This window comes from Microchirus variegatus (genome assembly GCF_963457635.1).
Source record: "Microchirus variegatus genome assembly, chromosome: 11".
Classification (NCBI taxonomy): domain Eukaryota; kingdom Metazoa; phylum Chordata; class Actinopteri; order Pleuronectiformes; family Soleidae; genus Microchirus; species Microchirus variegatus.
Genome location: NC_139812.1, coordinates 25,804,655 through 25,827,486, shown reverse-complemented (window position 1 = coordinate 25,827,486; position 22,832 = coordinate 25,804,655). Strand labels below are relative to the sequence as shown.

The 22,832-nt window shown below is 41.9% G+C and overlaps 1 protein-coding gene across 1 annotated transcript in view; it reads right to left on the bottom strand.

Moving 5' to 3' along the window:
- sertad2b (SERTA domain containing 2b) overlaps positions 1-22,832 on the bottom strand; it is a gene marked incomplete at its 3' end in the record, with an annotated part of 42,149 nt that continues 19,317 nt past the window's right edge. The window contains exon 2 of the mRNA XM_083898048.1: positions 1-1,255. Within this exon, the coding sequence (XP_083754174.1) occupies positions 1-1,251 (1,251 nt within the window). The 5' untranslated portion in view covers positions 1,252-1,255. The remainder of the gene's footprint in view (positions 1,256-22,832) is intronic.

Here is a 22,832-nt window from a genome sequence, read left to right as displayed (position 1 = left end):
TCACGAACCCACCAGCACTTCCATGATGTGGTCCAGTTCTGTCAGGTCGATTTTGAAAGGCTGATTGGCTGAAACCTGGGGGGCGGAGCCGGCGTACGGCGACGCCAGCGATTTGAGGAGGTCGTCCGTCGTCACCACCGGCGACAGTTTGGCGAGCCCCCCGGATGCTGCCGCCGCGCCCGCGGCGCCCGCCGCCGTCGTGCACGGGTCAAAGTCGTACATGGACGTGTCGATGTCGGCGAACAGGACGTCGTCCAGCGCCAAGTCCGAGAGGAACCCCGAGGGGGAGGTGGACGACGGAGGGGAGGAGGGAGGGGAGGAGGAAATGTCTACGAGGCCACCGGGGGGCAGTGTGGGCAGAGCGTCTACCGGCCGCAGCAGGACGCCGGCTGCTTCTGGTTTAGCGCCGGTGGTCCTGTTGTCTCTGGGCAGGGGGGGCCGGGTGAGCGGCGTGGGAACAGGGGAGGTAGTCACGGTCGTGATGTTAGCTGCTGCTGTCCTTGTTATGGCTGTGGGAGGAGCCAACTCTATGTCACTCAGGGCGGAGGGGAAGCCGTCGTCGGGCGAGGCCGGCGCGGCGACCCCGACGGACGCCTGGCTCAGAAGGGCCGGAGGTAACGTGGGAGGGGGAGGAGACAGCGGAGGCGTGGGCGGGGAAGGGGCACAGAACGTGGTCTCCCCGCCGTCCTCCTCCAGTAAAGAGGCCGGAGTGAGGCAGGCCTCCAGGGGGGCGGAGTAAGCCTCGGCGCGGCTGGATGCCTGGCAGTTGGGAGGCACCATCGGGTGGGGCGAGGGCGGCGGAGCGAGCGCCGGCATCAGCAACGCGGAAGGCTGGGAAACCTGCGCGGCCGCCGCCGCCGCCGCCGCCGACGACAGGACCCCGAAGGACGACGGCGGCGCCTCGCGGAAGCCCTCGTCCATGGGGTCGTCGGGCGGCGGCGACGGCGGCAGCAGGAGCGGCCGCAGCGAGCCCTCCTGCTTGAGCTCGTCCTGGATGCGCCGCAGCATGTTGTTGATGAGGACGCGGCGCTCCAGGCTGGGCTCGCCGAGCGGCGGCCGCTGGCTGTACAGCTTCATCAGCGAGATGTTGAAGATGGTCTGGCGCTGCAGCGTGTACGACACCTTGGACAGGCCCTCGGGGCAGAGGCCCAGCGCTGCTCCGCCGCCGCCCGCCACCGACGCCTCCAGCGTTTTGCCTTCCAGCCCCTCTTCATCCTCGTCCAGCTTCCGCTTCGCACCTTTACCGAACATATATCTGGGGAAAAAAGACAAGAACCGGGAGAGAGAGAGCGGGGTTCATTTGTGACCTCATCGTAAACAAACCAGATTAGAAAAACACCTGCATTAGCTTCTTAAATGTGAATATTTTCATTGTTTCTTTGCTCCAAATAACAAAGAAACCAGTAAAACTGTATCGTTTTGGTTTGTGGACAAAACGAGACATTGGAGAACTTCGTCATTTCTAGGTTTGACAAACACCGATCAACGTTTTTTAACATTTTATGGACCAAACGAGTAAATAATCGTTAGTTGCAGCTAACTAATTGTTAGTCATTTAGGTAATTAATCAGGAACTGGAAAGAGTTTTTGTCCACAAACAAACTAAAATTGTTCAGTCTTACAGATTTATTTCCTTTACGGAGTCAAGAAACCAGAAAATATTCACATTTAAGAAGCTGAAAATGCAAAAAAAATGTCAGGTCACCGGAAAACAATGAACATGCACATGCAGTTTTTTGCACAAATACACCTGCAATCCTTAATATTGTTGTTTATGTCGTAACTAATAACTATTGCAAATCGCCATGGAATAAGGAAGCTTATGTCATCCACCTCGACTTTATCACCCATTAAAAGCAGTCATTTTGAGTGACCAAAACACCTCCACACACGCTCCACTGGACGTTCTCATGACTTTAAATGAAAATATGTTTTTTTTTTTTTTTTTACAATGATAAAACATTGGTTTATTGGTTCAAACCCATGGAAACTGCTGGAACCTCCAAATCGCTCTGTATTCATTAATGAAGTAGATTTTTTTTACACACGCATATATATATATATAAAAATATATATATATATATATGTAAATAAAACACAGAGACTGACTGAAACCAAGAGCAGCTGCAATGGAACTGTGGCTCGGCCACTGAAACACACACACACACACACACACACACACACACACACACACACACACACACACACACACACACACACACACACACACACACACACACACACACACACACACACACACACACACACACACAGTGTTATGTAACAGCAGCGTTCCCTGCTGTACCACAGGATCAGAGGGCAGATTTAAAGCCCAACCCCCTCCTCACTTCTACTGCTTCTTACTTATCAGAATCGCACATTGAGCTACATGGGAGTCAGGTGGGGAGGAGGAGACGAGCCATGATGATGATGATGCCATGGTAATTCTTAGATTTTCTATAAAGTTCACATTTAATCCTTAAAGCACATGAGACCGTCTGAAGTCACTATGCAATGGTCCAAACTTGGCTGTAGATCCATGAATGCCTTCTTGACCCATTTATCGTTCTATACACGCAAGGTCTGTTTTGTCACGTAACCGTCCAAGAGATTGTTTGACAGGCTTTAAAGTTGGCAGGAGAGGGCGCCATTGCGTGCAGCGTCCACTTTGACGTTGTTTAAAGGTGCATAATAAATCTAAAGCAACCGGCCATAAAATCCTCCTAATATGTCACAGAGACTCAGGAATAATGTTCATATAACAAACTGAACTCACCAACAACAACAGTACAGACAAAATATTTGCATTAAAAAAATTATTTTGCAGACTGCAAAAATAATGTTTATGTTTTGAAATCATGTTTTTTTTTTTGCATGTGGCGCCACCTTCCGCCGTCTACCAATCATTGCGGTCAGTAGAGTCTCAGCTGCCGAGCAACCACGGGTTGCCAGTTACGTCAGAAAACGAAACCTAAAAGACCTCGGTATTTTGAATTTGAATGTAGTATGTGGCGTTTTTGGCCACATTCTTACATATGGCGCCTTTAAATAAATAACACAAGAGATATTGGTGTAAATGTGACACAAAGAGCAAATAATTAATCTTTTTCAGGCTCTATAATGCAAATGCGAGAATGCAAAATATCTTCCGAAGCTAAAGCCTTTTCGGGGAACAAAAAAAATCAGTTTAAACTCAATTTTTTTGGTCCATAGCCCTCGTTGCGGGTCGGTAGTTCCTCTGCAGGAAATATTGGTATGAATGCGACACGTGTCAAGTATTTTAGGCTCTACAGCGCGGATGTGGGTCAGAATCTGACCCATGTTCAGGAAACATTCCCCTTAAAACTTAATATTGGGCGGATATTTCCTCTTTTTGGAGCGTTTCTCGGTAAAGAACAGAGACGCTCGTGCACGGAAGTTTCAGAAGATCGTCAGTTACGGCGGCAACGAGCGTATTTAGTATTTATCTGATCATTGGTTTTGCAAAGAAAGAAAGAAAGAAAGAGCGAGCTGCAGTGAGTTTGACTGTAATCCAGGCTGACAGGCTCATGCAGTCAGTCGCCGTCTACATGCACACACACACACACACACACACACACAGGAAGTATGAGCTGCAGGCCCAGTCACCACGACTGGTTGGTTGCCATGACAAACAGAGTCAGCTGGGAATTCACCCAAAGAGATGACAAAGAATGGGATGGATAGGGAGGGAGGGGTGAGGGAGGGGTGTGGGGAGGGAGGGCAGGAAGGAAGGAAGAGGAGGAAGATGGAGAGGAGGAGGAAGTAGATGACCAGGTGAAGGCCTGGTTGCATGAGGCTAACGTCACTGAAAACGTGTAAAAAAAAAAAAAACACTTCACAAAAGGCTTCATCATCTAAATAATAAATAAATGTGCAGTATCTTTTTCTGACTGGAAACAGAAATGTGCAAACCGCTCACTCTCCCACACCAAACTCCATAGAGAAAATATTTAGCTCACGGAAGACACAGGAGCTGCTGGTGCACTGCTGCCCCGTGTGGTCACTTTGTGTCACTGAGGGACAACCGAGCACACACAGAAACACCAAAGTCACTAAATAACACATTTTAACTTGTTTTTGAAGGCAGCAGTGGCTCAACAACATCGAAATACTGTGATCTAAAATTAGGCTTTTTTCTATGGATTTTGGTGCAGGAGGAACGATCGGCTTCAAACGTGACATTTGGGTATAATTTAATAATTTTCATAGCGGAATTAATCAGTAGATTATTTTCCCCAAATAACTAATTAGTAATTTAGACAGAAAAGAGTTACTTTAACATCAGATTACGCTCAATAAGGAGCAAAGAAACTGGTATCAGTGAAATATAACCGATAAATTGATCATTAATATATTCTGCACCAATTTAAACTAATTATTGAGTCAGCAGTGGATAAAAAACTCATAATAGAGAGTTGGCAGTTTCGGGCACCGTTTACCAGTTAGCTCCGTTAGCTGCATTAGCTCCTTTAGCACCGTTAGCACGCCTACAGTCTAACCGGAGCGGTCTGTTTACCAAACAAAAATAACAAATAACCAGCGTACCCGTGTACTGCGTATGTGTGCCTCTGTTTTTAAAGTTTAGCGTTACTTTAGAGATTCATTTTAACAAATTGGGAGTCACGTAAACATGACGCCACGCGCATATTTTTCCAGTCAATCGCTATCGCATTAACGCGCCCAGCACTAATTTACATACATATAAATATATGAATATATGTGTATATACCCGGTATCGATAAACAGCCTGTTTTTCAGTACAAAATATCAAATATAGTACTCAAATATCGCAATACTTAACCGCAACAGTGCTAACAGCTATGCTAACATTACTTTTTTTTTTAATGTTTATATTAATATTTTTAAAGAAAGAAGTCCATTAGCAGAGGAAATCACGCGCAGATTAATCCGCGATAACAATAATCATTAGCTGCAGCGGGCGCGACGCGTCGTCTTCATTTCCTGTTCCTGTGATGTGCGAGTAAGAGACGGCGTCACTTTGGCGCGCGCAAACCGAGAAATTTTTTTTAAAATTGACGGCGAATTCAAATCAACGACCGACGACTTTCATTTCAGCCGCTCGTGACATTTTCGAGGAAAATGGCGCGTCGGAAAAGAGAAGGAGAGAGAGAGAGCGAGAGAGGGAGAATCAAAGAGTGAGCAACAGAGTTGGTTTCAAAGCAGTTTGCGGCTGTGTGATTGAGAGCTGGAGCAGCTGCACATGTCTGACTCACTGACTCATAGCAGTGTGTTTAGAGTCTCACACACACACACACACACAGAAACACAGAGAGAAGGACTAACATACCAGAGGTGCCCCACCCCTTACATTCCACTTCATTATCCTCCTCTTCCCTTTCCTTCTCCTTCACCTCTTCTTCTTCTTCTTCTTCTTCTTCATTTTACTTTTTCACGCACCCTCCACCTTCACCACTATCACCGTCAACCCCCTCCCCCTCCACCGACTGTCCACAGACGTCCCACGCCCTGTGAGCTACATCTAGATATGATCTACACACCACCACCACCACCACGAGAAGAAGAAGAAGAAGAAGAAGTCACAGAGTGCTTTGGTCTCCAAAATGGAGCCCGCGGTCTCCGTTCGCTCAAGGTCACGGTGACTTCGCGGTGTCGCCGTCTCGCAAAGTTAAGATTCTTCACCCGCGAGACAAACAATCAAACGGCGCGCGGGTCTGAAGGTCAACGACGCCGTTGTTGTCGTTGTTGTCGTCATAGTCGTTGTTTTTGAGAGCAGTTTAGATCAAAACAACGTGAGAAAATGACACAAAAATATCCCCAATATTCACAATTTTCTGGAAAGGAAACCAGGAATTGTCCACATTTAAAACCCCCCCATGGGAATCTGTATTTTCAATAGCAGTTAAAACAGTATTTATGTATTTCATGTAAAGTCTAATCTGAACAGATTAGAATAATTTCAGGTCCAATGTCTCTAATATTTCAACGGTATAATGCATTTAAACTCACTAACATCAACCTGGATCATCTCCATACTCTCAGAGGCTGATATACCGGCCAATATTGATAAAAATAATAATAATTCTAACATAATAGATTGATTATTTTCGCAATAATTGACCATAAAATGTTGAAAAATACAGCTCAAATCAGATTAATACATCCAGGGCCAGTGCAACTAATAATCAATTAATCTGTGGATTATTTTCTTGATTAGTTTTGGTTAAACTTCAAAATTAGCCCAATTTTGTCCCCGGACCAAAATGAAAATGAGCAAAGATCATTTTTATACATATTTAAGCCAAACCGACTCAAAAATGTGCCGACAATTCCTTTAGTAATCAATTTTTAATTTTAAAATTAATTAATTAATAGTTTAAGTGCATTTAGCAGCGTTTTCTAAACTTTATACAAGTAATAATCTGCATCAAGCATTAAATAACATGTACAAATGAATCGAGCTCACCTCTTATCTACGGCTGCAACTGTATTGGTAATAGATTTATCGATTTGAGCCTTTTTTTTCAATAATTAATACAAGTTTTCTCATTTTTCAGCTTCTTGAATGTGAATATTTATTGTTTTCTTTGTTCCATGAAACAAAGACATGATTAAAACGTAAAAAAGTTACAAATTTTACAACACGAAGTACAAATAATGATTAGTTACAGCCTTTGTCTTGTCCACACACCAATATGAGCTTTTCTAATTGATTATATGGAGCAAAATAATAATAATAATAATAATAATTATAATAATATTCAACTGTTTTAATAATTAAAAAACAACCACACTAAGATTACAAGCCAGATGACGAGTATGAATCTAAATCAGAAAATAAGACGTAGTAAATACATGCATGTGTTTTTTTGTGTGTGTGTGTGTGAGAGTGCATGAATGAGAGGGTGTGTGTGTGTGTGTGTGTGTGTGTGTGTGTTGACCACACGTCACACATGTGAACTGAGAACATTATTCCAGGAGCTGACTGTGGCGTAGTGTAGTGTAGTGTAGTGTAGTGTGTAAGAGTGCGAGTGTTGTGCGATAGTGCAGTGCTAGCGGACGCACTCTGCAGTGATATTATGATCCTGTAACCGGATACGCTGGTTTTCCATGCCTGAGCTGCACATCCACCATCCGCCGTCACACACACACACACACACACACACACACACCCTCCCTCCACCCTCCACCCTCCCTTCCTTCACCTCGACATCAGGCTATTTCAGGTTCTCTGGACACACACACGCACACACACTTCACACTACAGTGGTGCTGCTGCAGAAAGTGCAGCTGCAGAAAGTGCACCGTCGCTCACTTTAACGCTCACATGTGCGTGTGCACAGCTCCCCCCCCCCCCCCCACCCCCCAGGGGGGTAGCGTAGAGTTGCAGCTTTTCAACCGCTGCAGTTCATCCATCCCCGCACACGAGGACGACATTGTTGCGCTCACTACTCGTCTCTGTGTGTCTCTGTCACGCACACACACACACACACACACACACACACACACACACACACACACACATGCATAATGTAGAAGTAGTAAACACATTCCAGACACAAACCCAGAGGAAAGAAACTGGGTTGTAAGCGTTTGCCTGATCAGACCCACGACAGTAAACAGGGCACTGGCGACCAAAAGATTCAGTTACATCCACGACGACAGACACTTCTGCAACAACACACCCACCCCCCCCCCCCCAAAATGACCATTTTCAACACATTTATCCAATACTTGCACGCAAAAGAACCACAGAACCAGGCTTGTTAATCAAGAATTGCTAAAAAAAACATGCGCAATACGGTCAAATAGATGATTTTTTAAGTGGCTAAAAGGTCGGCAATAGTGCACGACTGCAGCCCGTGACTGCATTATGTCCCAAAATGTTGTAAAATGTCAATCATTAACAGAAACTAAACATATTTTTTGGTTGGCGTCACAGTGGAGCAAAGAAACAAGAAGAAATCACAGTTGTGAAAAAAAAAAACCTCATGACTTCTGTAAATTATTGCAGACAAATGTTTCTATATTTTCTAAATGGAACAATAATAAATACAAGAAGCGTGTGTGTGTGTGTGTGTGTGTGTGTTCCACCTCGTAGTGATCAACAACCGCTCACATGACAGCGTCAGTTTGTTATCACACACAGAATTCACCATAATCTCTTACATAATGGTTACAAAACACAGTTGTTCCAACTACATAACGTGGAGAATCCCGTCAAATAAACATTAGGTGATTTTCTACTACTTAAAAACAGGTCGGTCTTCCTGATTTTGATCGGGAAAGTTTTTAAATCACCTCCTGTCGTTGATTTAGAAAGTAAAAAAAACTGATTTTAGCCACTTAATCTGTCTACGACATCTTGAAGACTTCTTTAGACCACTTTATCGCAACGTTAAATAACCTTTTCTGACTCAAAAATAAAGCTTGTGTCACTCACTTTCCCCTGCACCAAACCCCATGCAGAAAATCGGCAATTTTACAATAAGGTACAACAGGAGCTGTTGATCCACCGCCGCCTCTTCAGGTGTGTTGTGTGTGTTTTTGGGCAACATAAGAGTTTGAAATCCTTTGCTCAGATTTACCCGAGTGACACAAACTTACCAAACAAAGCCGCAGTACGTGAGCTAAAAACGCTCATTTTCTCAATGGACTTTGGTGCGTGAAAGATAGCGGGTTTACAAACTTAACTTTGCAGTCATTAAAGGCTCTCTAATGACGAGATAAAGTTGGTATACGCTAAAAATCAGATTTTCCCTCCTCTGATACCGGTTCTACGCACATGGGGTGTGTTCAGCGCTAATTATGAGTCACTACGACATAAAAAAAAACCTGAAGTATCCCTTTAAAAAGGGTGCCTGAAGAAGAATTAATCACACACACATACTCATTAATGTACGAGTAATGAGAGCAAAGGTCAGGACCAATACATCACGCATGTAAAGCCCTTTTTTTTTTTTTACTCGTCTTCAGTCGAAACTACACCACTTTATTATGCACTTTATGGCAGTTTTTATGACTGATTTCCAGTCTTGGCCCCTCATTCACGGGGTCAAAATACGAAAGAAAACTCTCAGGAAAATCAAGTTCCATTCGACGGCGAGCAAAAAAAAAGGGACCATAAATTATCGATGAATTAAGATTTATGACGGCAAAGTGAAGCGTGTGTGTGTGAGTGTGTTGTCGACCTGATCGCGGCATTACTGCACAGCCAGTTCAGCAAATACTGTGAGTCACTAGAAACACAAGAGACCTGACAGGTGCCTGCATTTAAAGCCACTTTACAGCGTCTTGATACTCAAACGGGGGAAATGTGTAGTTTAATGAAAGAGCTGAGGTCGACCCATCAAAGTTTCTACGATGAATTGTGTAATTGTGATTTGCGACGACCATACACTGCCATCAAAATTGTAACTTCTCTATATTCCACTGCAAGGAATAGAACTTAAAGATACGGACCGTTTCCAACATGTAGGAGTTAAATTTCTTATATAGAAGTCAATTGAGCCAATTAACTCAAATTGGGAGTGTAATTCAGACGTACAGTGCAGCTGATTAAATTGATTAATAATAAATGATACACTCATTTGTTAAAATAAACATAAAACAACAAAAATCATAGTTGTTTTGGTGAAATATCAGTGTTTACGTCAACTTTCCGAGAACAAAATGTGTGTAAACGTAAACGGTAAATAATAACCTACTGATGCCTATTATTAAAAAACAGGGATTGCTCAATATCACGATTTCACGCCCGATACCGATACGTTTTCCATTACTTCATAGTACCTCCCCAAGGTGGGTCAAAACGTCATACTATACTTTGTCGTCCAAAATGTGACAATTTTTTTGGAAAAAAAATGTTGGTCCAAAATTTGACAAAAATTTCATACTATCCTAGGTCGTCCAAAATGTGAAAATTTTTTGGGGAAAAAAATGTTGGTCCAAAATTTGACAATTTTTTTGAAAAAAAAAATGTGGTCCAAAATTTGACAATTTTTGGGGAAAAAAAATGTTGGTCCAAAATGTGTCAATTTTTTTGAAAAAAAAATTTGGGTCCAAAATTTGACAAAAGCGTCATACTATACAATGTATAGACATTTGACAATTGTTTTGAAAAAAATTTGACGGCCAACGCAGTTGTTTTTTCGGTGTAACTGAATCATTAGAATCAGTACATTTAAAAGAACTGAAATACCACGGAACGGGTCGTGATTCGAATTTGCAGGGTTTAAGATTTTTGACATTTCCTTTGCTAAATGTTGGTAAATTAGCGCATGTTTTCCGCGATTTTTTTCAAGTCTTTTTAACGGATCTACAGTTTGGCATTGTTCGGTTTAGATTCTTGGTGTCGGACATCATGCTCTGACCAATCAGTGCCCGGCAGTCTGTTGACGTCTCAGCAATCGAGTTGAGCGGAATAGCGCTAGCTCCTTACACACTTAAATCTAAAAATAAATTTGCCAAAGAAAACGAGCGGAATTAGGTCGACAGACGACGCCGTCCCGCGTGCAGGTGGACGGCGCGCGCACACACGCACCGCAGCATCACTACCGCACACAAATAAGTAGTATCCATCTTATTAACGGGCAGGATCTGCCTTATTACTGCAGTACACACTGTGTACACACACACACATGGTACAGCACAGCAGTGAGGGCCTGATTATTACCTCAGTGACCGTCTTCTTACAGCAGCAGCAGCAGCTTCAGCGCTGCAAGTGTCATCCTTCTTAGTGCAGGCAGCAGCCGTATTACTCCACTGTAATCCTCATCATTGCAGCACGAGCCTTGTTAGCTCAGCCGTGTCGCCGCGCTGGCAGCTTTCACCCTACGACGACAACAACGACGACGTACAGGTGCTGAGCCGATGAAGGTGTGCGGCGTTACGGTAAAGAGTCTTGGATGATAATTAGGCCACACGCGGAAACAAGAACTTTCACCATTAAAGCTCTTGTTTTTTCTATTCTTAAATATTGTTTCCCTAAACGCGACATCGTGACAAGAAACGTCTCCATAGACACACAATTAACCGAACCATGGCTGATGCAGACAATAATGCAGATAATAACAATAATAAAAAAATCACTGGATCAGTTATCGGAAAGATAAAGGGAAGAATATTTGTTACACAGTTACAGCTGGAAAAGCTAGCGGTAACCTGTACATTCAGGCTTCAATTAATCCACTTTCCCACTAAAAGTTAGCGTGTATGAACCCGCTAACTAAAGAGTGGCTAACTCCATTCCCATTGCTAGCGCTCGTTCTGCAGTTTCGTGCGTTTTCCGTTTGTATTTAACCCAGTCTGAAAAGTTCAAAACATTAATTGCTAACGGGTAATACGTTAACATTCCATGAATGCATCTTGAAGCGTTGCAACAGAAATCGCCATGTTTCCTTTAACTTTTTAATCTGAACGACCACTCAAAGCACATTTACACAACACGCTTAGCCTCTTACCCGTTCATACCAATGTACTCACATGTTCGTTACGTTAGCATAGCGTTTGCTAACGCACATCTAACATAGCTACTCACACAGAGCCATCACAAGCAAGGGGGTTAAGCATTTTTTTGTGTGTATCGTGATATTATCGATATAGTGGACCACGCATCGTAGCGTGCGGTGCCCTGAGACATCACTTGATCGGTCATAGGAAAGATTAAGAGAAGAATATTTGTTATAATAGTAGTAAATGTACCAGCACAAATGTGTCATCCACAGCTACGTCGTTTAAAAAGGTGAGAAATGACTGTATCGGACTGAAATCGCTAGCGGGAACCTGTACATTCATACCCGCTAATAAAGAGTGATTAGCTAAAAAAGGCAAACGGGTAATACGTTAACGTTCCATGAATGCATCTTTAAGCGTTGCAACAGAAATCGCCACAACTTTTTAATCTAAACGACCACTGAAAGCACCTTTACACAACAAGTTTAGCCTCTCACCCATTCACACCAATGTACTCGCGTGTTCGTTACGTTAGCATAGCGCTTGCTATCGCACATCTATTGTAGCTACTCACCCAGCGCCATCAACTTTAAGGCATCAGAAAAACAGTTTTTTAGTGTGTATCGTGATATTATCGATATCTAACCGGCGCTTCGTAGCTTGCGGTGCCCTGTGACATCATAGACCCGAGTGCACCTCCTGGTGGCTGACACAGGAAACAGAAGGGCCACAGCTGTTGTGATGTGGTGTCCGCCTGTTATGAAACACTCCTCCTCCTCCTCCACCTCCACCACCACAACAGACTAGCCCTTTAAACCCGAGTGGAGACCAAACTCCACCACTTCTTCACACATCTCACACAGTCATTAAGGCACCAACTGCACCGCTAATTTAACGCGTCCTTGCAAATCCCGTCCACGACTCAATGCACTTTCTTTAAGAAAGTTACACGAAACGAGACTTCGTGCAGATTTGGGTCATTTTTTTTAAAATCTCATTTGGCACAGTTTTAGCTTAGCACAACACGCTAACGTTATCCACTGAGGTGTAATCGCGTGTAGCAGTGGTCGAGTGTAATTCGGTTTATTTTTAGTCTTCAAAAAAAAAAAAGTTAATTACACACTTTTTTTCTCTGTGGTAGAAAAAGTGTTTCTTACAAACAGAAACGATTGAGAGAATGTTGTAAATACAGATGAGAGAACAAGTGGTTAATTTGTCCCTTTAATACGAAAACTTTTTCCCTCGGACCCCCGCTTTACTAGCAGCAGCACGGAAACACAGCGACCAGGCAGCCGCCGCCTCCTCCTCCTCCTCCTCCTCCTCCTCCTCCGCCGTGGACTGTTTATTACCCGTTTAAAAGACGGCTCTCACCGCTGCCTCTGTCCGTCAACTACGCGCTAATTTCGCCCGGCGAACGACACGACACGAAACGAAGCGGCGGTCGGTCTTACCACGTCCAGGTCCGCCGGAGTTTGGGAGAGAAACATGGAGAAGGGGGGGTGGTGTTTAAACGGGTCCCGTCCGCCACAGAAAACACACACACCGACCGCTCGACCGACCGTCCGTCCGTCCGTCCGACCGAGCCGCCGGAGACTCTGACACACAATGGCGCTGATGAGACGAGGAGGAGGAGGAGGAACTGCTGCTCCTCACAGGGACAGTGCTGCCTTCACGGACCGCGGGACAAACCAGCGCTGCACGTGAAAGTCGTCTGTTATTGACATCGAGAAAAACACGTCGCTGTGTTACACGTTAGCTAACTGCTAATGTCGATTATCATTGTCGAATATCACAACTGCGTGTATTATAATGCTACACGTGGCGTAATAATAATATAGTATTAATAATTGATAAATAATTATTAATAACATTAATAAGTATAATGTATAATGTACGTTGTGTGTACTTTTTTGGGGTGCTTTTTAATTATTAACATTATTGTGAAACTGTAAAGTGAAAGCAGCGTCCACGGTGTTTGGACCACACTTATTTACATCTGTGTTGTTTTTACAGATGTTGACAACAGTGTCATGCTTTTATTTTGAAGAGAGAGAAATTACACTAACAGGTCCACAAAAAAAAATCAAGGTTTTGGAAAATGTCATAACAAGTTAAAATAGAAGAAGAAGAAAAGCTGCACATTTTAGAGCATGTGTTAAAGGATTTTTATTGCCTTTGTTGCTTTTAAGACGTTTGAGATGAACTCAAAGCTAGCTACTTAGTTTGCTAGCAAGCTAACATAGATAGATAGATAGTTTGCTAGCTAGCATAGATAGATAGATAGTTTGCTAGCTCGCTTAGATAGATAGATAGTTTGCTAGCTCGCTTAGATAGATAGATAGTTTGCTAGCTCGCGTAGATAGATAGCTAGATAGATAGATAGATAGATAGATAGATAGATAGATAGATAGATAGATAGATAGATAGATAGATAGATAGTTTTCTGTGTGTACTTTTTTGTGGAGTGGTCCTTTTAGATTAAAAAGTTGTGGAAACGCATTCATGGAACGTTAACGTATTACCCGTTAGCAATGAATGGTTGAACTTTTTGGGTTAAATACAAACGGAAAACGCACGATAGTGCAAAACGAGGGCTAGCAATGGGTAATGGAGTTAGTCACTCTTTCTTAGCTTGTTCATACCCGCTAACTTTTAGTAGGAAATGGGATCAATTGAAGCCTGAATGCACAGGTTACCGCTAGCGATTTCAGTCTGATACAGTAATTTCCCACCTTTTTAAGCTACAAAGCTGTGGACGACACATTTTGTGTAACAAATATTCTACTCTTTATCTTTCCAATAACTGATCCAGTGATTTCTTCTTATTATTATTATTATTATTATTATTGTTATTATTATTATTTGCATTGTATGGAACCAGTACCTTAGCTGAGTTAGTTGTCGTCCTTTTTAATTTATTAAAGTTTTAATCTTCATATAGCTTTGATTTTCTTCTCGCCCAACAACAATCTGTGAATTTTAGAACTGATTTTCATTTGTAATTGTATTTATTTGCGTTAAAAAGTCATTGTGCTAATCTTTCACCTGTTACCCCTCTCAACTAGCTAGCCCCTTGCTAGCATTTTTTGGTCCAGCTAGGTGCCTGACTTAAAACTTAATTATTTTAAAATGTCATCCAGTAATAATTTATTTATAACTTTTTCTACATTATTTAACCTGGTTTTGTCGTTTGTGCTGTTGCTGTTTGAGCTTATTCCATTAAATAGCTCTTTGTACATCGTTTTGATGTAAAGGCAAAAAAGTACTACACATATATTATATATATATTGTAGTCTACCTTAATCCTTGTACATATTTAATCTTTTATTATTATTCTTTTTACATTGATTTTATACATCAAAACAGCAACACAAATTTTGAAATTCTGATTCTGATATGTACACAACAACCACTTTATTAGGTACACATACTCAACTTTCCCTAAGTGTTTTTTTAATAAACATTAACATTAAAACCTAAAAATATTTGCTTTTATAACGAACTTTAGTCAAGTTTTGTGCCGCCATGTTTTTACAGAAGCCTGAATGGACAAAATAGCCAAAGTATGCGTTCCACCGGTTAAAGCAGGAAAAACAACATTCCTTCTGGTACACAGAGGCCACCGTAGTTCCCTGACACTCATGGGAAAAGTGGAGAACCAATAGCAGGCGTCAATTCCACAAATGACAGACTGTAAAGTCATACTTTTCTGTGCCTACAGCCTACAACTACTTCATATACGTTTCTGATAAAATCACGTGTTCAGCACGTCAAAAAAGCCACTCCAGTTGTCGTTCCTCGTGTTGACAGCTGTGTCACAAAATCCATGTTTTGACTGTGGCGGGCAAATTTACGAGGAGCACTTGAAGGCAGCAGGAAAAGCTGAAACCGAGCAGCTGCCCTCGAGAAGTGGCGTCGGCAACTTTGCCCCGCCCACACACACACACACACACACACGCACGCGCACGCAAACACACACTCACGCACACACACACTGTGTGTGTCTCTCTCTCTCTGTCAGATTACTTCATTAATTATTAACATTATTGTGAAACTGTAAAGTGAAAGCAGCGTCCACGGTGTTTGGACCGCACTTATTTACATCCGTGTTGTTTTCACAGACGTTGACAACAGTGTCATGCTTTTATTTTGTCGAGAGAGAAATGACACTAAAAAAAACACAAACAAGGTTTTGGAAAATTTCACAACGAGTTAAAATAGAAGAAGAAGAAGAAGAAGAAGTAGAAAAGCTGCACATTTTAGAGCATGTGTTATAGGATTTTTATTGCCTTTGTGGCTTTTAAGACATTTCATTTCTGAGATGAACTCAAAGCTAGCTCCTTAGTTTGCTAGCAAGCTAACATAGATAGATAGATAGATAGATAGATAGATAGATAGATAGATAGATAGATAGATAGATAGATAGATAGATAGATAGATAGATAGATAGATAGATAGATAGATAGATAGATAGATAGATAGATAGTTTGCTAGCTAGCTTAGATAAATAGATAGTTGCTAGCTAGCTTAGATAGATTGCTAGCTAGCTTAGATAGATAGATAACTTGCTAAGATAGATAGATAGTTTGCTACCTATCTTAGATACATAGTTAGTTTTCTAGCTAGCTTAGATAGATAGTTTGCTAGCTAGCTTAAAAAGATAGTTTGCTAGCTAGCTTAAATAGATAGATAGTTTGCTAGCTAGCTTAGATACATAGATAGTTTGCTATATATAGATAGATAGATAGATAGTTTGCTAGATAGATACATAGTTTGTAGCAGCTTAGATATATAGATAGCTAGTCTGCTAGCTAGCTTAGATAGATAGATAGATAGATAGATAGATAGATAGATAGATAGATAGATAGATAGATAGATAGATAGATAGATAGATAGATAGATAGATAGATAGATTAACGTTAGCAGAGTCTGTCACGAGGGACTACACTACGCTAATGTAAATTTACAGACAGAAGAAGTCAACATACACATGTAGTAGTAGACACAGATTTCTTATCGGACCACGTAGCGTTAATCTTGCAACCCGGCGCGACATGTCATTCAAACAAAAACCCAGGGAGCGAAAAATAACAAATTCGGAGCGCAAACTGCAAAAGAGTCGGAATGAGCGTAATTCCGATCATTGCAAACAAAAAGTGTTTGATAGTATTGACACACATCTAATTACATAATAACAGCTTAATTGTTTGTGCTTTTTTTGCGTACATAAACAGTGGTGAGGTTGCTCCAAGTTTCCGACTCGGAAATTCCAAGTTCCGACAACAAACGGGACGCACCGCCACCTCCTGCACTGCTTCCTGGTGCAGTGTAGGATGAAGAGGGTGTGAATCGTATGTCAATAACAGTCAGGACAGCGAGGGCTTTCTGTCACAGGAGTGAGCGGAGCACCGTCGCTCAGTAAATGTCCGTTCCACTCTGCAGAGCAGATGGCACAGAAATGACCGCTGGACTCAAACAACACCAAACACAAAGTCCGCAGCTCCACGCAGACAAAAAAAAAAAAAAACACCCCAGCGGAGAGCGTCCCGGGGGCAGAAAATGGGCATCTTGGACCGTTAGTGCCCCCGATGCCCCCCTGCTGCACACACACACACACACACTAACAGTTCTTTTCAGTCCAGTGTTTACAGGCTTTATCTGCTGCTCTGAATGTTTCAGTTAGTCCCGAACAGAAGACTTTGTTTTGTGCACGATCCAAAAATTATTCAGGTTTTAATGACGTCTTTGTTACGTGGAGCAAAAAGTGAAAGAATTTACGATAAAAGGTTGAATTTAATTTCTTTAAAATTAAAAAGTCAGCGAGTTTGTGATACTTTGTTTTCTAAACCTCTCTCCTGCACCAAAGCCCATAGAGAAAACCAGAGATTTTACAGCACAACAAACGGGAGTCGCTGATCCACTTCTGCTCCCGCCAGTGATTTCAAGCGTCTTATTTTGTGATTTCGGGGAATTCAATTCATGGTTCAGATTCACGTCAGTGACATGAACTTGAGAAATGAGGCAGCAGTAGACCAGAAACAACTGTGTTCCCATGGGCTTAAATTGCTCGTTTTCTCTATGGAGTCTGGTATGGGAGCCATTGGGTGACATTTCCAGATTTTAACGGCGAGATAAAGCTGCAAACGGACTCTTAAAAGGTGCATTATGTAATAAATCTAAAGCAACTGGCCGTAAAATCCTCCTAATATGTCACAGAGACTCAGGAATAATGTTCATATAACAAACTGAACTCACCAACAACAACAGTACAGACAAAATATTTGCATTAAAAACAATCTTTTGCAGACTGCAAATCATGTTTATGTTTTGAGATCATGTTATTTTTGCATGTGGCGCCACCTACCGCCGTCTACCAGTCATTGCAAGTCAGTAGAGTCTCAGTTGCCGATAGATAGATAGTTTGCTAGCTAGCTTACATAGAGAGCTTGCTAGCTAGCTTAGATAGATAGTTTGCTAGCTCGCTCAGATAGATAGTTTGCTAGCTAGCTTAGATAGATAGATAGATAGATAGATAGATAGATAGATAGATAGATAGATAGATAGATAGATAGATAGATAGATAGATAGATAGATAGATAGATAGTTGCTAGCTAGCTTAGATAGATAGATAGATAGATAGATAGATAGATAGATAGATAGATAGATAGATAGATAGATAGATAGATAGATAGATAGATAGATAGATAGATAGATAGATAGATAGATAGATAGATAGATAGATAGTTTTCTAGCTCGCTTAGATAGATAGATAGATAGATAGATAGATAGATAGATAGATAGATAGATAGATAGATAGATAGATAGATAGATAGATAGATAGATAGATAGATAGATAGATAGATAGATAGATAGATAGATAGATAGATAGATAGATAGATAGTTTAATTTTTGTCTGCATAAAAGTCAGTAGAGTCTCAGCTGCCGAGCAACCACGGGTTGCCAGTTACGTCTGAAAACGAAACATAAACGGCATCGGTATTTTGAATTTGAGTGTAGTGACCGTTTTTGGCCACATTCTTACATATGGCACCTTTAAGTGTAGATTCTTAGATAAAATTGCACATACATTAGCTCTGTTTTAAGAAATGCTGAACTGACTCAGCACAAAAATCACTGGAGACGAAAAACTACCAGTCACATGATTAAATGCAAGATTCCCCTGATGTTCTTTCATTCCCAAATAATCAAATTTGAAACCTCAGCCGGGGAGTGTAGTAGTAGTAGTGTGTGTGTGTGTTTGTGTGTGTGTGTGAGTAAACCGTGGTGAATGGAGATCTGATTTTAGTCCCTGTGTTCATCTCTCCGGCCTCCGAGTTGACTCACGAATGCTGAGCAGCGAGGCGGGATGGCTCTAAATAAAGATTTCAGGTCAAAAACAGGAAATGGCTCAGCAAGCAGCGAGGGCAGGGCCATAGCAACACCAACTGGAGAGCTGCACCCACAACATCCCTCCCCTCCTTCACGGCATCTATCTCAGTTCTCCTTCTCCGTCTTCTTATATCCCCCCCCCCCTCCCCTCCTCACTGTGTTTGTCTTTTACTCTCAGGTGTTGCTTCCAGTTCACGGTCAACTCAGAGTCAAAGGGTGAATTCCAATTCCTTGCTTAACCCTCAATCTCAAAAATGTGCTCCCTCTAGTGCATGAGGGCCAAGTTTAAGGGCTGTATCGCCCTCAATATTAAGATTTTCTGAGACCACCCTTGCGAGCAAGGGCTACCCAGAATGCATCGCGTGTTTTCACGTAACAAAGATGGCGCCGAAAGCAGCGGAAACGAGTACGCTACGAAATTAGCATTTTCTTTGTCAATAGAGATATAAAAATGATGAAAACCATTGTATTATCTTAGTTTAGGCCCATATTATGGATTACTGACGTCATTGTTGCGTAACATTTATTATTATTTTTTACGATCTTTTGTCAATAGCCGGCCGGTGCAGACAAGCGATGGTTTGCTATGGTTTACTTTTCAATAAGCCGTGGTGTGTGGTAACTGTCAGCTGAATATGTCCGTGGTTGTGGTATTTGTATGAGTATCATCTTATAACTAACTGACAACCTAATAACTTGACTGACAAACGGATCTTATTAAATAATCGTGATGTAAATGTGTTCTTCTTCTTCTTCTTTTTTTGGAGTTGACAGACTGGACGCAGCTTTCGCGTTATTCTGCTATCTATCTATCTATCTATCTATCTATCTATCTATCTATCTATCTATCTATCTATCTATCTATCTATCTATCTATCTATCTATCTATCTATCTAAGCTAGCTAGAAAACTATCTATCTATCTATCTATCTATCTATCTATCTATCTATCTATCTATCTATCTATCTATCTATCTATCTATCTATCTATCTATCTATCTATCTATAGCAAACTATGTATCTATCTAAGCTAGCTAGCAAACTATCTGTCTAAGCTAGCTAGACAACTAACTAACTAGCTAGCAAGCTATCTATCAAAATAACCCTCAGCACTTTGTTTTGAGGGCCAGTTAAGATTAAGGGTTGAGATTGAGGGTTAAGATAGGAATTGGAATTGGCCCAAAGTGCAAAAAGAAAGGGTAAAAAACGATCAACAACGGCTGTTAAAAACCATCGTTTACAGTCATGTGACGTCTTACTGTGTCACTATTGTCGTGAGCCTGACTCGCGGTGACCTCACCGACCTCGCTCATCACCACAGACTCGACACGTGAGGCGACACGTCGCCGCGTCACCGTCGTTGCACATTTGGACGGCAACTCCAGATTTAGTTTACAGTGTGTTGACGAGTCACGTTCCATTTATACTCGCTGGTGTATTCTTATGTCACTAAGGTCCTTAAAAAAATCACACACAGTCTGGTTCCCCATGACTTCACAGGACATTACATTCATTACTTTAACCTTAACCATAACTACCACTGGACTAACCCTAATCCTAACCTTTACCTTAACCTCAGTCTGACCACACTGTCATCAGATTAAGTCCCCGCAACACAAACTACCACATTTCTCCCCACAACTACTATTAAAGGCGCCATATGTAAGAATGTGGCCAAAAACAGTTACTACATTAAAGGTGCATTATGTAATAAATCTAAAGCAACTGGCCGTAAAATCCTCCTAATATGTCACAGAGACTCAGGAATAATGTTCATATAACAAACTGAACTCACCAACAACAACAGTACAGACAAAATATTTGCATTAAAAAAATCTTTTGCAAACTGCAAATCATGTTTATGTTTTGAAATCATGTTTTTTTGCATATGGCGCCACCTACATGCAACCACGGGTCGCCAGTTACGTCAGAAAACCAAAGTGAAAAGACCTCGGTATTTTGAATTTGAGTGTAGTAACCGTTTTTGGCCACATTCTTACATATGGCACCTTTAAAATTCAAAATACAGAGGTCATTTTGGTTTCGTTTTCTGATGTAACTGGCAACCCGTGGTTGCTCGGCAGCTGAGACTCTACTGACTGCAATGATTGGTAGACGGCGGTAGGTGGCGCCACATGCAAAAAAACATGATTGATGATATTTTTGCATTTTTGTGTATACAATCGATACACAACATTGGGAAAACAATGTCTCTCTCTTGCATTTCCTGCTATACAGCGCCACATACTGGCCTGGCATGAGTACTGCAGAGTTTCTTGATGTTTACAGAAAACTTTTTAAAGAACGAAAACAGAAATATTGTATAGAGAAAAGGCCAAAAACACTCAAAAACTTCTCTGTTTGATGCTATTTGCAATAAATTGCAAAAAAAGGGGGCATGTCGCCACCTAGTGTATGGGAGTGGACTTGCTTTGTTCACTGAATGGTTTTCCTATCTTTGCACTGCAACGGAAAAAGCGGCTACAATCGAAAGTAAACTGAACAGAGCTTTTAATTTGTAGCTGATGATTCTTGTTGCTGTACAGCGCCACACACTGGCCTGGCATGAGTACTGCAGAGTTTCTTGATTTTAAAGAACAAAAACAGAATTATAGCATAGAGAAAAAGGCTGAAAACGGTCTCCGTTTCATGCTAACGTCCATATGTTTTGGTTTTAAATATGCATCACATCTGCCTGCTGTCCAGCGCCTACGATGACCGGGGTCCACTCTTTAGACACGGGGGGGGGGGGGGGGGGGAGAGGGGGTGGAATACACAACCAAACATGGAGGGATGGAGGGAGGAGGGAAGGAGGGAGGAGGGAGGAGGGGAGAGAGCTCCCATCTGCCTTCTTTCCCATTCTCTCTCCCTTCTCTCTTTGTCTCTACCTCCCCCTTTTTCCTGCCTTTATTCTCATCTCTTTATTAGTGTCCATCACTGGCCGTCTGTCCCTCACACACACACACACACACACACATGCTAAGGCCTCAGCTGCACACACGCACGCACACACACGCACGCACGCACACACACACACACGTCCATGACGCAGCTTTAAAAAGCCTTGATGGGTGTCACGGTGACTCTGGACTGACAGAAACACAAGTGGACAGAACCTGTTGCTGTTTGCCAGGATTCGCCAGATGTTGTTGTTTTTTCGTACAAAACCACAGATACCAGACTTATATTTCATCACAAACAAAAAATGTTTGTTTTCAATACAAATATCAGTGCAATTTCCCTCATAAGAGCAAAATCCTAGCACATTTGTGGTCAGCAACCTGCGGCACGTGGGCCAAAACTGGCCCACAGGCTTAAATAATCCGGGCCCAATAGAAGAATTCAAAAATCGTGCAAATTCACGTAGAATTCAGAGCCCTAAATTTGAAAATTGTATTTTTTAAACAAGATTGAATAGTTTAGATCAGGGCCATGGTTCTCAAACTGCGGTGCGGGTACCACCAGTGGTACGCCAGCGTCCTCTGGTGGTACTTGGAGGGAAATCAGAAATACTGCGTCGGTATTCAATTGCTTCATATACATATTATTGTATGTCTATTTGGTACTTTTGCATACTGTCTGTATCACACGACGTCCTCACTGGTTAGCTCAAAAGACCAAGATCCAGGTTGCGATATTAGCAGATGACGGAGTCGGACCTAAGCTAATTAGCGCCTCGGAAACAGAAAAAGTTGCGTTTTTTAAAAAAAAACAGAGTGGACATTTATCCAAATATTAAAGGTGCATTATGTAATAAATCTAAATCAACTGGCCGTAAAATCCTCCTAATATGTCACAGAGACTCAGGAATAATGTTCATATAACAAACTGAACTCACCAACAACAACAGTACAGACAAAAATATTTGCATTAAAAAAAAATATTTTGCAGACTGCAAAATCATGTTTATGTTTTGAAATCATGTTTTTTAGCATGTGGCGCCACCTACCGCCGTCTACCAATCACTGCGGTCAGTAGAGTCTCAGCTGC